This window comes from Grampus griseus (assembly GCF_964374135.1).
Source record: "Grampus griseus genome assembly, chromosome: 10".
Taxonomy (NCBI): domain Eukaryota; kingdom Metazoa; phylum Chordata; class Mammalia; order Artiodactyla; family Delphinidae; genus Grampus; species Grampus griseus.
The window spans coordinates 39086974-39101219 of record NC_139004.1 but is presented as its reverse complement, the minus strand read 5'-3'; the positions used below and the strand labels follow the sequence as shown (position 1 = coordinate 39101219).

The 14246-nt window shown below is 45.5% G+C and overlaps 1 protein-coding gene across 1 annotated transcript; it reads right to left on the bottom strand.

Annotated features, from left to right (window-relative positions):
- Positions 1-7163: 7163 nt before the first annotated feature.
- On the bottom strand, positions 7164-12934 carry LOC309828149 (small ribosomal subunit protein eS10). Its single transcript, XM_082663272.1, has 6 exons — positions 12859-12934; positions 11876-12025; positions 11475-11646; positions 9910-9987; positions 7893-7948; positions 7164-7257 (listed from the first exon to the last, which is right to left on the bottom strand). The coding sequence occupies exons 2-6, from the start codon at positions 12023-12025 to the stop codon at positions 7216-7218; spliced, it is 498 nt and encodes a 165-aa protein (XP_082519398.1). The 5' UTR covers positions 12859-12934; the 3' UTR covers positions 7164-7215.
- Between the last annotated feature and the right edge of the window lie 1312 nt (positions 12935-14246).

The following is a 14246-nucleotide window of genomic DNA, read 5'->3' as shown; positions in this document are numbered from 1 at the left end:
GGCCCGCGTACCGCAAAAAACAAAAAAAACAAAAAAACAATCAAGTTAGGGGTAAGAGGGCAGTGGGTATAGGGATTGATGTAACAAGAGTGGCAGAATGTTGATGACTGTTGAAGCCCGGTGGTGGATATATGGTGGTTTATTACACTCTTATGTTTACCTTATATATTCTTGAAATTTTCCATAATATATATATTTTTTTAACAGAAGGGAAAATCTCTGCGATGGAGGCCAAGATGTCAGAGTCATTTGACTGTTCATCCCTCCCTCCCCTCCCTCGTACACTCTTTGCACATTAATGAACTGATGACCCTATATTCTCAAACTGACCTCCTGCTTCTCATGCACTTAAATAAACTAGAACAATTTACTTCGACATTTCTTGCTGGTACTCTTCAGAATTTTTTAATGTCATTTGATTTCTGGCTTTTACAAGTTTTGCCCCATTTTGAGGTCTCTTTATTCCCTCAGCTTGGGTATCCTCTCCCATTTAATATTTATTTTTAAAGATGCCTTTCTCCTCACAATGGCCTCTTTGATATGTCAGTAAACCATGCAGGGCTTATTTTTCAAGTGGCTGTTCTTTTGGATTTGTGCCATGCATTTATCACGGGCTTCCAATAAAGCACTTTTAATAGAAATGGGCTCCAGGCTTTCTATGGGCTGTAACTTTTTAAACAATTCCTTTCATTTCTCTCCCCTTAATGCCCTCATTCTGTCCTAGTTTCTCTTTCTAAAACTGAGCAATCAAATGATAGACTTCCCCCCCTCCCTATTCCCGTTAGCAGGCTGAATGTGTATTGTGGTCACTATTGACTGAGTGGTTTACCCATGACCACTCAGTGCCCCAGTGTGGTCACTGCACAGACCCAGATTCAGTCTACAATTTCCTGAAGTGGGGATTCAAGTGTTTGCCAAGCATCCAGCACTCCTGGCTACATCAGTCCTCACCTTTATATTGTTAATTGGCTTACTATCAATCTACAGGATAAAATCCCAACCCTCACACCTATTAGACTGGCTAAAATAATAAGACTTAACAGACCAAGTACCCATGAAGATGAAAGCAATTGAAACTCATGCTATTGGCAGAAAATGTAAAATGCAAGACTGTACTCCCGATGCAGGAGGCCCAGGTTCGATACCTGGTCAGGGAACTAGATCTCACATGTGTGCTGTAACTGAGAAGTCCACGTGCCACAACTGAGACGTCTGCATGCCGCAACTAAGCGTCTGCATGCCGCAAGGAAGATCACTTTAGAAAACTTTCCACTTTGGAAAAGTTTGGCCATTCCTCAAAATGTTACAGAATTACTATATGACCCATATAGTAATATATACTTAGGAATTCCATTCCTAAGTATATACCCAAGAGAAGTGAAAATACATGTCCACACAAATGAACGTGAATGTTCATAGTAGCATAAGTCACAATAGCCCAAAACAGGAAGCAACCCAAATGCTCACTAAGAGGTAAATGGATTGAAAATTGTGCTATATCCATACAATGGAATACTACTTAGCAACAAAAAGGAACTTGATACACGCAATGACTCTGATGAATCTTAAAACGATGTTGCTAAGAAGCCAGTCTATAAAAGGGTGCATACTGTATAATTCCATTTTTATAAAACTCTAGAAAACGCAAACTAACCTATACTGACAGAAAGCAGATCAGGCAGAAAGCCTGGGGATGGGGTGAGGGATTACCAATCATTGTCTTGATTTCATGGGCTTATACATGTCAAAATTTATCAGACTGTACACTCTAAATACAGGCATATCTCGTTTTACAGCGTTTCACAGATACTGCGTTTTTTACAAATTGAAGGTTTGTGGCAACCCTGCGTCAAGCAAATCTATCAGCGCCATTTTTCCAAACGGCATTTGCTCACTTCATGTCTTTGTCACATTTTGTCAATTCTTGCAACATTTCAAACTTTCTTATTATTATTTATTATGGTGCTCTGTGATCAGTGATCTTTGATATTACTACTATGACTCACTAAAGGCTCAGATGATGGTTAGCGTTTCTTAGCCATAAAGCTTTTTTAAATTTTTTAAATTAAAAAAAATTTTTTTTGGCTGCGTTGGGTCTTCGTTGCTGTGCATGGGCTTTCTCTAGTTGCAGCGAGCAGGGGCTACTCTGCGTTGTGGTGCACGGGCTTCTCATTGCAGTGGCTTCTCTTGTCATGAAGCACGGGCTGTAGGCATGCGGGCTTCAGGAGTTGTGGCACACGGGCTCGGTAGTTGTGGCTCGCGGGCTCTAGAGCACAGGCTCAGTAGTTGTGGTGCACGGGCTTAGTTGCTCCGCGGCATGTGGGATCTTCCCGGACCAGGGCTCAAACCTGTGTGCCCTGCATTGGCAGGAGGATTCTTAAACACTGCTCCACGAGGGAAGTCCCAAGCATTTTTAAATTAAGATATGTACATTGTTTTTTAGACACAATGCTATTGCACACTTAACAGCATATCATAACTTTCATATACACTACAAAACCAAAAAATTCGTGTGACTCATTTTATTGCAATATTCACTTTACTGCAGTGGTCTGGAACTGAACCTGCAATATCTCTGAAGTATGTCTGTATATGTATTTTATTACATGTCAATTATACCTCAACAGAGCTGAAAGAAAGTAAGTAAAAGAATAAAAATAATACAAACTCCTAGACTTGGGGAAGGGAGCCCCAGGTTGCTTCTCCAGTCACTCTGTGAGACATCACCTGGGCCTGCCTCATGCTACTTTAGTTCAAACTGTAAGATTCAGCTCAGAAGGTCATAGTGGCCACTATGGGAGGACTTCCTCCTGATAATGTTTGCTTCCCTCATCCCCAGAAGTCACCAGTTAAATTCCAACCATAGCCACTGGACCACTTACCACTTGGTGTATGTTTCTAGGTCTGTCTCCCCAACTCTGGCAGAACCTCCACGGTCAGGATGTGTCACAGTCAGTTTTGCATTCCCAATTCAGGCTCCTGCAGAGATTTTTGTTTTCCCCACCAGTGTTCTTTCTACAGAAGGGGGAGGCTTCTCAGAGATAACTCCCTCCAGGACATCATTCATGCAGTGAACAATTACAAAGGAGCTACTGGATAACCAACAAGGACCTACTGTATAGCACAGGGAACTCTGCTCAATATTATGTAACAACCTAAATGGGAAATTGTATAACTGGATCACTTTGTTGTACACCTGAAACTGTCACAACATTGTTAATCGACTATACTCCAATATAAAATAATAAAAAGTTAAAAAAAAGAAGACTAGGGACTTCCCTGGTGGTCCAGTGGGTAAGACTCCACGCTCCCAATGCAGGGGGCCTGGGTTCAATCCCTGGTCAGGGAAATAGATCCCACATGCATGGTGCAACTAAGAGTTCGCATGCCGCAACTAAAGATCCCCTGTGCCGCAACTAAGACCTGCACAGCCAAAATAAATAAATAAATAAATATTAAAAAAAAAAAAAAAAGGAGCTACTACCTATGAGACTCTGAGCTAGGCCACTGGAGCGAGGCTCAGTGTTAGAGAGAAAATGGACCAGTGTCCAAACAGTTCCCACCCAGCCTGCGAGAGCTGAGACGCCACGGGCACGCACGGGAGGAACCCCTAGCCAGGCTTTGCAGTCAGGTGGGTTCCGTCAGGAAAGGCTTCTCAGAGGAGATATTTAATCTGAAGAATGAACAAGAGCCCCGAGTCGGTGGGGGTGGGAGAGTTTCCCCACATGTGTAACACCACATGCAAAAAAACCTGAAGTTGAGAAAGGGCGTCAGTGTAGCTGGATTCTGGAACTTGGAGCCTTATTTTGGTAGGCAGATGAAACTGTTAGGCCATGCATGGAGCCTGGCATTTGTCTAGATTCTAGAAGACTCTAGAAGGCAACATGGAACTTTGGAAGGATTTTAAGATGAGGAGTAGCTTGTTCACATCTGTTTCTGAAAAATAACTGTGGCTGAGGTGGGGACAGTAGTTGAAATCAAGGCAAAGCTAGAGGCAGGGGACCTCTTAGGAGGGCACTGGACTGGTTATGGGGAAGTTCATGGTGGCACGAGGCAAGGTGGAGGACTGAGGACCAGGTCAGGAGGATGTCTTACACTCCTGCCCCGACACCCAGCCTAGTCACCTACCCGCCAGCAGACCCCCGCTTCCCTCCATAACATGCTGAGACTTTTGTCCTGAAAGCCCAACCTTTCAAAAGGCCATCTCTCACCTCAGTCACTGATCCATCCTCTGAGAGCCAAGAGTGCTTTACGTTCATTGAAAACTTGGGCAAACCTGGTCCCAGGACAGGTTAAACCAGGTCTGCTTCATCTGTGGGCTTTGAAACAATTGCCCTAGTTAGCGCTATCAGCAAGATTCCTTTCTCCCATCTCATTTCTCCCAGGTCTAAGAACTGATAAATCCATTTTGAGGCTCAGCATCAAAGCAGATGTGGTGGGAGCCCATGACCCTGCATTGCTGTGCGGCTACTACAGGCTGCATTCCCAAAGCTTGGAGAACAGTCTGGGCACAGGCATGCCTCTTGTGTTTTAGTTCTCACTGAACAGGCCTGGCTTCTGGAGACAAGGGTAGGGATGGGGAATTCCCAGGACCCACACTGCGCTGCTGGAGGCCTGGTCAGGCACTCGTGGAGGGAGGGTCCAAGTGGGCCCTCACGTCTTCAGGGCTAGAGGATGTATTCTTCTCAAAAACATCTTTGTCTCCCAGCACCTAACGTAGGCATGTGGTAGCTGCTTCTCAAAGGTCTATTAAATTAATCAAACCAAAATCTGGACTTCTAAAGAACCAGGGCACTTGTGAGATGGCACTTGGCCCCACCAAGAGACTTAAAGCTGTTATTGGCACTCCCTGTAAGGGGACCGTATTTTTCAGGGAAAGGGGATTTGCGTCCATATAGGGAAGTTTGTATTAGTAAAATGTACCTTCAGCTGTCAGCTTCCAAAATCCCTTAAAAATCCTTTGGAGCCTGTTTTTTGGTGGTAGTGGTGGTGGGGATTAGCTGGTGAGCCATATATGGGGCTGGTGCGCAGATGCCAGGCTTTCATGGGCCTCGAAACCAACCCTGGAAAAGAGGCCGAAACTTCTCCAAAGCTTTCGCCCGGTGATGGATGTGCCCATGCAGGTGGTCAGGGGGACCTCTCTCTGCCCCTCGGACTCCACCCACCCCAAGTGACTTTCTCAGGCATTCATAATAGCAAACATTTGTTTTTCCCAAACTCATTAAAAAAAAAAGCCTTAATTTTTGACATCTGCTTCATAACCTCACAGACACCACCTGACAGTTTTATTTTTCCAATCAAACCTCTTCAAGACACTGACTGGTCTCGCCCCTCCCCTGCTCTACATCCCCACCTCTGGGTCACTTCAGCCTTCATTCACTGCCCCTGCCCTGCATTTCCTTTCACTCTAGACTAAGAATTTGCCAATTGTAGAGCTTTGGTTTTGCTTTCCTAACTGGACAGTTAGGTCCTTAAAGGCAAATTTCAAGCCTTCTGTTTCCCAGAGCATTTATCAGCATTGATCCCCAAGGAGCTAGTCAATGATTATTGATTGGCAGGGGCCATTCAATTTACCAAGGTAGGGGGAGGGAGGGGGGCTGACAGGCAGCAAGAACCACCTCCATCTGTGTATTTTTATCTGTAGGCTCTGACTCTACTTTGTAGATTCCTTGGGTTTTCCCAGAGTCCATGGGTAATCTTGGAGAACACATTCTGCAACTAATTTAAATCACGAGGGAAAAGTTTGGCAAAGAGTCGTAGCTGAAAAAGTGACATTTTAGGGCTAGAAAATCACCAAGGCTATAGAGGAAACCCATCTGCTCACTTGCTGGCCTCGGTGGGAAACAGTAAAGCTGAGAGCTAACATTTCACAGTAGAATCCAGGTTAAACAATCACAAGGCATGTGAACACGGGCAAACCACTTGACATCACTTGAGCCAGCAGAAAAATTGGATATAAAGCAATCTTTGGCAAGGCAGCCAAGGCTGCTCTGAAACAGCTTCCCCCAACACCACCTCCTTCTGCCAAAGCAAGCTTCTACTCATTGGCAGTTCAGAATACAAAGCTCACCTCCCAGGACTAAGTGTAAGTGCACATTCAGGGCTGCTGTCCGCTGCCACCTCGTGGTCTAAATTACAACTGCCGGTCAGGACTGAAATAGGTGGTTACCAGTGCAAAACCACCTGTGCAGTTTAGGATTTTTTATCAGTTATCAGTTTCACCTGGTTAATTATCCGCCTTCTCCATACAATGCTTGGCCCATGGTACCCCACAAATTATTCCCAAGTCCCCATACCCCTTAAGAAGAGCCACTTCTATTAGTTATCCATCTTGCTGGCTTTCCTTACCTTGGTGGGCCTGCTGGTTGACCCAGAGTTGCTGCCTCAAAAGCTTTGACCTCTGAGCAGGAAGTGCAGATTTACTGCAACCATCAGCAGCCCAGGTTTGACCTGCAAGTCAAAGTTGGTATCTCAGCCAGCAAACTTGCCTGCAGGCTTGTGCCCCTGGACTCTTACTGGGCTGCACCTTCAAGGCTCACTTACTGGCACTGCACCAGGCAGGTGGTGTTTCCAGTGCAGGCCCACAGAAATGGTCCCATCAAACCCCTCTGGATACTTACATGACACTTGGCCCCACCAAGAGAAAAACTAACACTGTTCTTGCCCATGTACTCATGTCGTATGCCGGCTCATCACTGACAAACCCCAGGAAAATGGGACAGTGGATTTCCTATTTTCAAGGAGCCCTGGTATAGCAAGACCTCCAGTTGTCTAGTATTCCTGGCGGGAGGCTGGGCAGTCCCTTTAGGGTGTTTTTGTGCAATGTTTTCTCCCTGATTCTTGAAAACCCTGAGCTTTGAAGATTAATAATTCCAGGTCCAGAATAGCAACTGAGCCAGCATGGCTGGTGTGGTAAAGACGCCCAGCTTTCCAACCACCTCCCAGAACGGTTAACCACACTGGACAGGACCCCACAGGGAGGCTTATGCTGGAGCAAAGAGGGCCCAGGTCAAAGCCAAGTACTGCAGCTCTAACAGCAACAAGTGATGTCACCCTGGATAAAGACAACACCCAAAACCAATCCGCTCTTACCCCACTTAACACTCTGATCCTTAAACCAGTCCTGTTCAGGCTACATAACGCACAAAACAGGGCACACAAGATTAATTTTTTCTGGCTACACTTTATTCAACACAAAACAATCTCTTCCAAACTTTACTGAGGTGGCTGACCACGTCCACGACCAAATCCGCCTCTCTGCAAGAGAAAGCACATGACATCAGCATAAGTGGTATGCCGGGCAGCAGGCCTCATCATCACTGGAGAGGTCCCCATATGTAAGGGCTCAGAGAACCCAGCCCTGCCTCTTACAGGCTCTGGGGCCACATTCACCTCCTAGGCCCATTTCCTGCTGCCCAGGACAGCTGCTGTCCCAACAGTGATACACCATCCCCGGGGTTAATCCTTTACTTGGATTAACTAGTCTCACAACTATCTTGAGATAGCTACTACTTTATAGATGAGGTAACAGGCACAGAGGGGCACCTGCCGAAGATCACACCATCTGGAGTCTAGAGCCTGCTCAATCCCCAGTGTTCAGGTTTCAACCCTGTTTTGGTTCACGAAACTAATCCAGGGAGCCTATGATGGCCATTAATGAACTAGAAAATACCACTATGCCTCATGTAGTATTGATCTGTGAGACGTGTTTCAGTAATTTATATATTTACAGATGTTTGCATACTGTGCCTTAATATAAAAACCTATCTGGAATATGTGCTTGGGAAGAGGAGTGGGACCCACCACACTATACTGCATCTCTGAATATGCAGATCCAAAGGGCTGAGACCAGAATAGTGACTGCTTATGAAGAGCAAAAAGGGGATACTTACAAACTGGAATTCGGTTGCTGACCCAGCCCCGGCCTCGGCTTTCTTGTCGGCACCAGCTGGAATGAGAAACACCGATTTAGATTCATCATATGATCTGATCCACTACAGAACAAGGACAAGTCACCCAACCCAACCTTGCAAGAAAAGCCATGTCAGCAAAGGTACCATGAAGTACAAGTAAATTACAACCTGCAGTGGGGAGACATCTTCTGAGCCACCTCTGCCCCATCCCTCTCCTGGGGCAGCCTTCCTTAAGTCACCTTACAAAACTCACAGCCCAAACTATTGCCTCCTCCAGGAAGGCTGCCTTGACCATGAAGTCTGGATTATGTGCACTTCCTATACGGCACTTCCCATCACTGAGTTACTTCCATGCTTCAGACCAGCACCTAGCTCAGAGGGAGCTCAATGAAGGGGGAACTAAGAGGTGAAGGGCCCACAGAAGCAAAAAGCAACTTTATTATGACCAAGGGAAAGTGGCAAACAAGATGAAAGATCTAGTGCTGCTCCGTCCTATATATCAGCCACTAGCCCAAATTGAGATGTGTGCAAACTACCCATCAGATTTCAAGACTTAAGAGAATGCAGGTTACATATTAAAATAACATTTCAAAATACCCTGGGATTAAAAAAAATTAATATCCACATAAACCATTTCTATTTGCTTTAAATGTGACCACTAGGAAATTTTACAAGTCACATTTGAGGGGCAGGGCTAAGAGTCAGTGCGGTTTCAGTAAATCTTATTCAAATCGGAGCCCACCTTTGGCCCATTTCTGACCACACCCACCACAGGCTCCTGTCTGCTCACCTCCTGGCCCTTTGACCAGAGCCACAGTATCCTCCCCAACTCTGTACCTTTGTCCATGCCGATCTCTCCCTGAAATGCTCACTCCCCCACCCTCAACTTGGGGACCAACTGTCACATCCTCTGGCTGACTCCTTGTGTGGTTTGACTTCTAATAAAAGCGATGACGAACTTTCTCTGAACTGAGAGCCTGTTTGCTGGAGGAAATCTTTCTTACTACTATCCTATAAGCTATTTAGGTTAATCGCTCACTTCTCACACCTGAAGAATCAAGCACCACAAGTAGGAGGCAAGAGCAGTAGAAGTTAGTAAAAATTCCCTTTACACCTTTCTTTTATGTCACAATTAACTGCTTCTGCAGCAAGGACAGAGTCTCTTTAAAACAAATTGAATGGCTCCCCACCTTATTCCAGAGTAAAATCCCAAGTCATACCATGGCCCACAGAACTATGAGACCTACATCCTTATCTGACTCTCCCACTATCTTCTGTTTAGACAAGTCAGGTGCCTTCCCCATGGGACCTTTGCCTGTAATGCTCTTCCCCCAGGTAGCCTCACCTCCTGCAAATGTTTGCTTCAATCTCACTTCGACAGAACCTTCCCTAAAAATCCAATTGGAAGCTGCACACCCCCCGCCCCCATAGCACCCACGATGGACATGATATATACTTATTTTTGTTTATCCACCCCCTACTACTAAAATGCAAGTTCAACAAGAGAAGGGCCTTTTGTCTCTCATGTACACTACTAGCCCCCCAGTTCCTAGAATTGTGTCTGGCATACCACAGGCACTCAGTATATATCTGTTGAATGAACAGACGTCTGTTGTTCCCATCAGTGCAAACATGTGCTATTTAAAAATAAGATTTTGCACTATTTTTGCAATAGAAAAGCAACAAAGGTGATGTGAGTGGGCCCTGCCCTCAAGCACAACTACAAAACAAAGAAAGCATGTTGCTTTCCTAAAAGTCTTCAGTTTTGCTCTAAAGGTCTTCAACTAAAGTCTTCAGTGTCCCCAGCTCAAAGGGCTTTCCTTCTAATCCCCATCCCTGCATAAGACAAGAAGTACAAAGGACTCCAGCTGGAGATGATCTGAGATGAAACGAAGGATCTTTACTGGTTACCTTGGCATCTACAAGGGCCGAGCCCCAGCCAGAGTAGAATCCCAAGATTCTACCTCAATACCCAGATACAGATGATGCTACTCACAGGGCACAGCGCTTCGTCTGTAGGTGTCTCTGTCGGCTTCCCCTCTTGTGAGTCTTGCAGGTCGCTCTCCTTCCAGACCTACACAAATTAAACCACAGTATGAACACAGGGCAACGTGGGAACTCTGTTCCCTTCAGGCCAAAAGAACGAACTGCTCTCCATTCTCACTGGGCAACACTTAGTTATGATGGGTTAATGGGGACAGGAACTCCTACACCCACAACAGTCAGGTAGAAACCTGCCATCGCTGACGTTTTGGCTCCTCTAAGACCTAGGAAAACGCACATCTTAATTAAAATGTCGTACACCTGCAAAAAGTTTGCTTTCTTCTGTATTTCTCAGCATAAACACACATTTTCCAATTCCTTGGCAAATTAAGAAATCCAGCCATTTCTACAAACATTTGAATAGCCGAAATTTTGAACCTGACCCATCTCTGAAATGGAAAACTTCCTGTGCAAACAGGAAAGGAGGCACCATAAGCTGCAAGCCCCACCTCCAATATAAATATATAAATACAAAGGCCACTGAGAATCCTCTAGCTCCTCCTCGCGTCTCACTAGGCTGTGGGATAACATTCTCATGAACACTGAAAGGTTAATCTAGTATTCTCTCTACCTTGTTATGCTGGAAAATTACCTATAGAGTTCATGATTTGAAAATGGACTTTTTTAGATTGAATCTGTAGTACGTGGCCAAAGTAAATAAACGCCAGGCCCCACCTACGGCAAACTGGAATCTGTGTGGGAACAAACAATGGCATTGGCAACACTCCCATGCCCCCAAAGATTCCAAGATGCAGTGAAGAACCTTTGCTCTAAAGATATGTAATCCTGCCTAACCACCTAGGGAGCTTTCATAAAAAATGCAGATTCCTGAGCTCCACGAAGTGCCATTCCAGGGAACCTGACAGTCTGATTACCATCTGTTTTTAGGAATCTCTGCATCTCACCTCATCAAACTCACGAACTGCTCTTTCTACAAAGTTCCAGTGACAAATTTTTTCAAAACCTAAGGAAAAGGAACCATAGCCCTGAAAAATGCCAACTGTAAGCCAACAATGACCTCGAGTCAGAAGGTAATTCCCCACACAGACCCCTTGCACACTGCTAATATACACACACGCACTCTCTACATCCATTCTCCCCTATCTGTCGTGATTATTTCTGCTCCCATTGCCAAGAAACTCTAGACGACTCTTCATTTATTTCACATGGTAAACAGCTTTGCTTTGGACTTCTTGGGGAGTATAAGCACCTCGCTCTACTGGAAAAATTTCAGGAGAAAATTTCAGTAATACTCTATCACATTTATCTTGCCACAGACTAATATCCTGTGTTTAATGCCATTTCTAGGGATTGCCTAAAGACCTGAGTCCAGTTCCATTAAAGGTTCTAGGACTTGACCTAGGTCTTGCGTGTCAGAGTCCCTCAAGAGCTGATTCCAATGTTATATTACTAAGACCACCTCCATGCCCCACACACAAAAAAACCACTGTTTCACCTCTCTCCCCAGAAAGAGCAACTTCAGAGAATGCCTTCAGAGGCATTATGTGGGCACTATACCTTTGGGCCGCGGCCTGCCAGTCTCAGGACGACTGCGGCGCAGGGTGGCAGGCACGATTTCAGGGGGCAGGTGAAGGTAATCCCGGAGATACTGGATACCCTCGTTGGTTAGGTACCAGTAGAAATGTCTCCAGGCAAACTGTTCTTTCACGTAGCCTCGTGATTTGAGAGACTGTAAGACAGAAAAACCACGGTTAAGACATAACTAGAGGCTAGAAAAGCAGTGCAAATGGGAAGCTCAACTTCACAGTAGACAAATTTTCACGGTGTATCTACCTCACAGCCCTTCAAGGCAGCAAGCAGCTCTGGCTGTCCTGACTTCTTGGAATTTGCCTTGAACACCAGCGGAAAATCCCTCCATCTGCACCCCACTCCAGCAGCCACCCCCCCACCCCCGCTACCTGCATGGCCTTCATGACATGAAGATTGGGCACATTCTTGTCTGCCAGCTCGGGGTGCTTAGGCATGTGGACGTCCTTCTTGGCCACCATCACTCCCTCCTTAAAAAGGAGTTCATAAATGGCAATCCGGTTCTTCTTAGGCATCAACATCTGCAAGAAGGAAGCGATTATCAAGAGCATTTTTGAGCAGTGTGGCCACGGGCCAGTAACCCAGTTCATCACCCCCAAAGACCACACACACACACAAATCGCTGTCCAATGGACTGAAATCTCAAACACACCATGAAAAACAAGAATTCAAACTCCGCTAACTTAAGTCCAACAGTGACTAGTTCCCTCCCCCACCCTCGAAAACACGATTCAGGTGAGAAATTGCCAGGACGTTAAAATAAAACGATGGAGGTACATACTCGCTGCAAGACTTTCACACTCACAACAAAGGTATAAAACGGGAAGCAGACCCTGTACGCTCGGACTATTTGGGGACCATCAGCAACAGTACCTAATGCGGAATGGGCGCGGCGGTACCTTCAGGTGCGCGGGAATGACCCAGAGGAAAGCCCTCGATTCATGACAGGCCGCTGACCCCAAACCAAAGGGCTGAAACCTTCACAGCCTACCACTCTTCTCCCAAACTAAACTTCCATGACCAGGCAAAGAGGCAACTCAGGGTGCGGGGTTCTGCCCCGAAAAAGAGCGTGCAAGAGGAGCACAGTCTCCCTAGCCTCGCCCGGATCTTCCCCGCCACGCAAGAGCTTCATCTTCCTCTCCCCTCCGCCTTCCACTATCGGGACGCCAATCTTCGCCTGCCAGGGCCCCACTACCCAGCGAAGTGCGCCCCTGGCTCCTCTCATTGCTCAAAAATGGACGGGAGGGGAGCGGGAGCGAGCAGCCTCCGCCACAACCCCGGGGAGGAGCAACGACTACGGCGGCGAGAAGGCCAGGATGGGGGCCGATGGAACCCGAACTCCCGAGGAACTAACCGCGACGGCTGCTGGGTCCGGGGCCGGAGCTGGAAAGGAAGGAGTATGTGCGGCGCGGCGTCTCTTCCGGGCTGCCGTGCCCCGCCCCCTGTCAGGACCCGCGCGCTGCCTGAGGTGGCCTCGGCGGTGCCTGAGGGACTGGCGTCTCCGGGCGACCGCGAACCCTAGCTTCCTTGAGGACGAACGCACGTGGAAACCGCCGCTGGGGGCTTCTGACACTGCGTGCTTTATCAATAAATGGTCACTTTTATTGCGTGGGCAGGCCCTTTAGAAAGTCGCTGCGTGTTTCTTTTGTTTCCCGTCGGTAACTTAACTTATTATTATGTAAATAATACATGCTCTTTGAGGGGGGGAAAGAGAAACCAGACGAAATAATAATAACTGCAATAACAATAATAATAAAAGAATAAAAATAGAATCCCATCAACCGAAGGATCGCTATTAACATTTTGGTATATATTGTTACAAACTCAAAGGAAGTGTATTTTTTAACAAAAATGGGATGTTTTGTATGTACGTTATGGTATGATGTTTGGAAACCTGTTTTTTTCATTTACTAATGCATCATGAATCTCTTCTTGTTGATTAATACCTTCAATTGTAATGACTACGTAGTAGTCCGCTGATGGATGGTTTAATCAACACTCTATGACTGGATATATATTTTAGAATTTTTTCACTATTATAACTAACGATGCCACACACCTGCACACTTCTCAAATATTTTCCTTAAGACAAAGTCCTGGCAGTGTAATTGTTGAGTAACAAAGTACACATTTTTAGGTTTTTGACACATGCCACATTGACTTCTGGAAGGCGTTATCAATTACATTCTGGTCAGCTGTTATCAACAAGGCTCACTTCCTCATTATTAACCCTGCCGACATTGGATATTCATTTTTCTCAGTCTGATAGATAAGAAATATTAATCTCATTGCTCTTTTGATTTGCTTTTCTTGATTACTTCTGTGTTTAAATAGTTTTTCTTTTTAGGCTTTTGTGTTCCTTCTTTTATAAATTCACTTCCATTACCTGTTGTCCTATTAAGTTTTTTCTTATTGATTTGAAATTACTCTATGTATTAAAGCTATTAACCCTTTGTCACATATTTTTCAAGAATTTCTCCCAGTTTTTTTTTCATTTGTTCAATTTAAATAGTATTTCGAAGAAGTTTCACTTTTTTTTCACATTTCTTTGTATTCAAATCTTTATGGTTTCAGACTTTGGTACAATGCTTAAAAAGTCACTCCACATCTGAATATCATATAAATATTCACCTAGGGACTTCCCAGGTGGTGCAGTGGTTAACAATCCGCCTGCCAATGCAGGGGACACGGGGTTGAGCCCTGGTAGGGTTGAGCCCTGGTCCGGGAAGATTCCACATGCCG

Bases quoted from the DNA above. Each gene is read 5' to 3' on its own strand.
- LOC309828149 (XM_082663272.1), bottom strand. From the start codon at position 12,025: ATGTTGATGCCTAAGAAGAACCGGATTGCCATTTATGAACTCCTTTTT. The intron at 11,647-11,875 runs GTAGCGGGGGTG...TCTGTCTTACAG, and splicing joins ATGTCATGAAGGCCATGCAG to TCTCTCAAATCACGAGGCTA. The intron at 9,988-11,474 runs GTATAGTGCCCA...TAATTTGTGTAG, and splicing joins TGGCAGGCCGCGGCCCAAAG to GTCTGGAAGGAGAGCGACCT.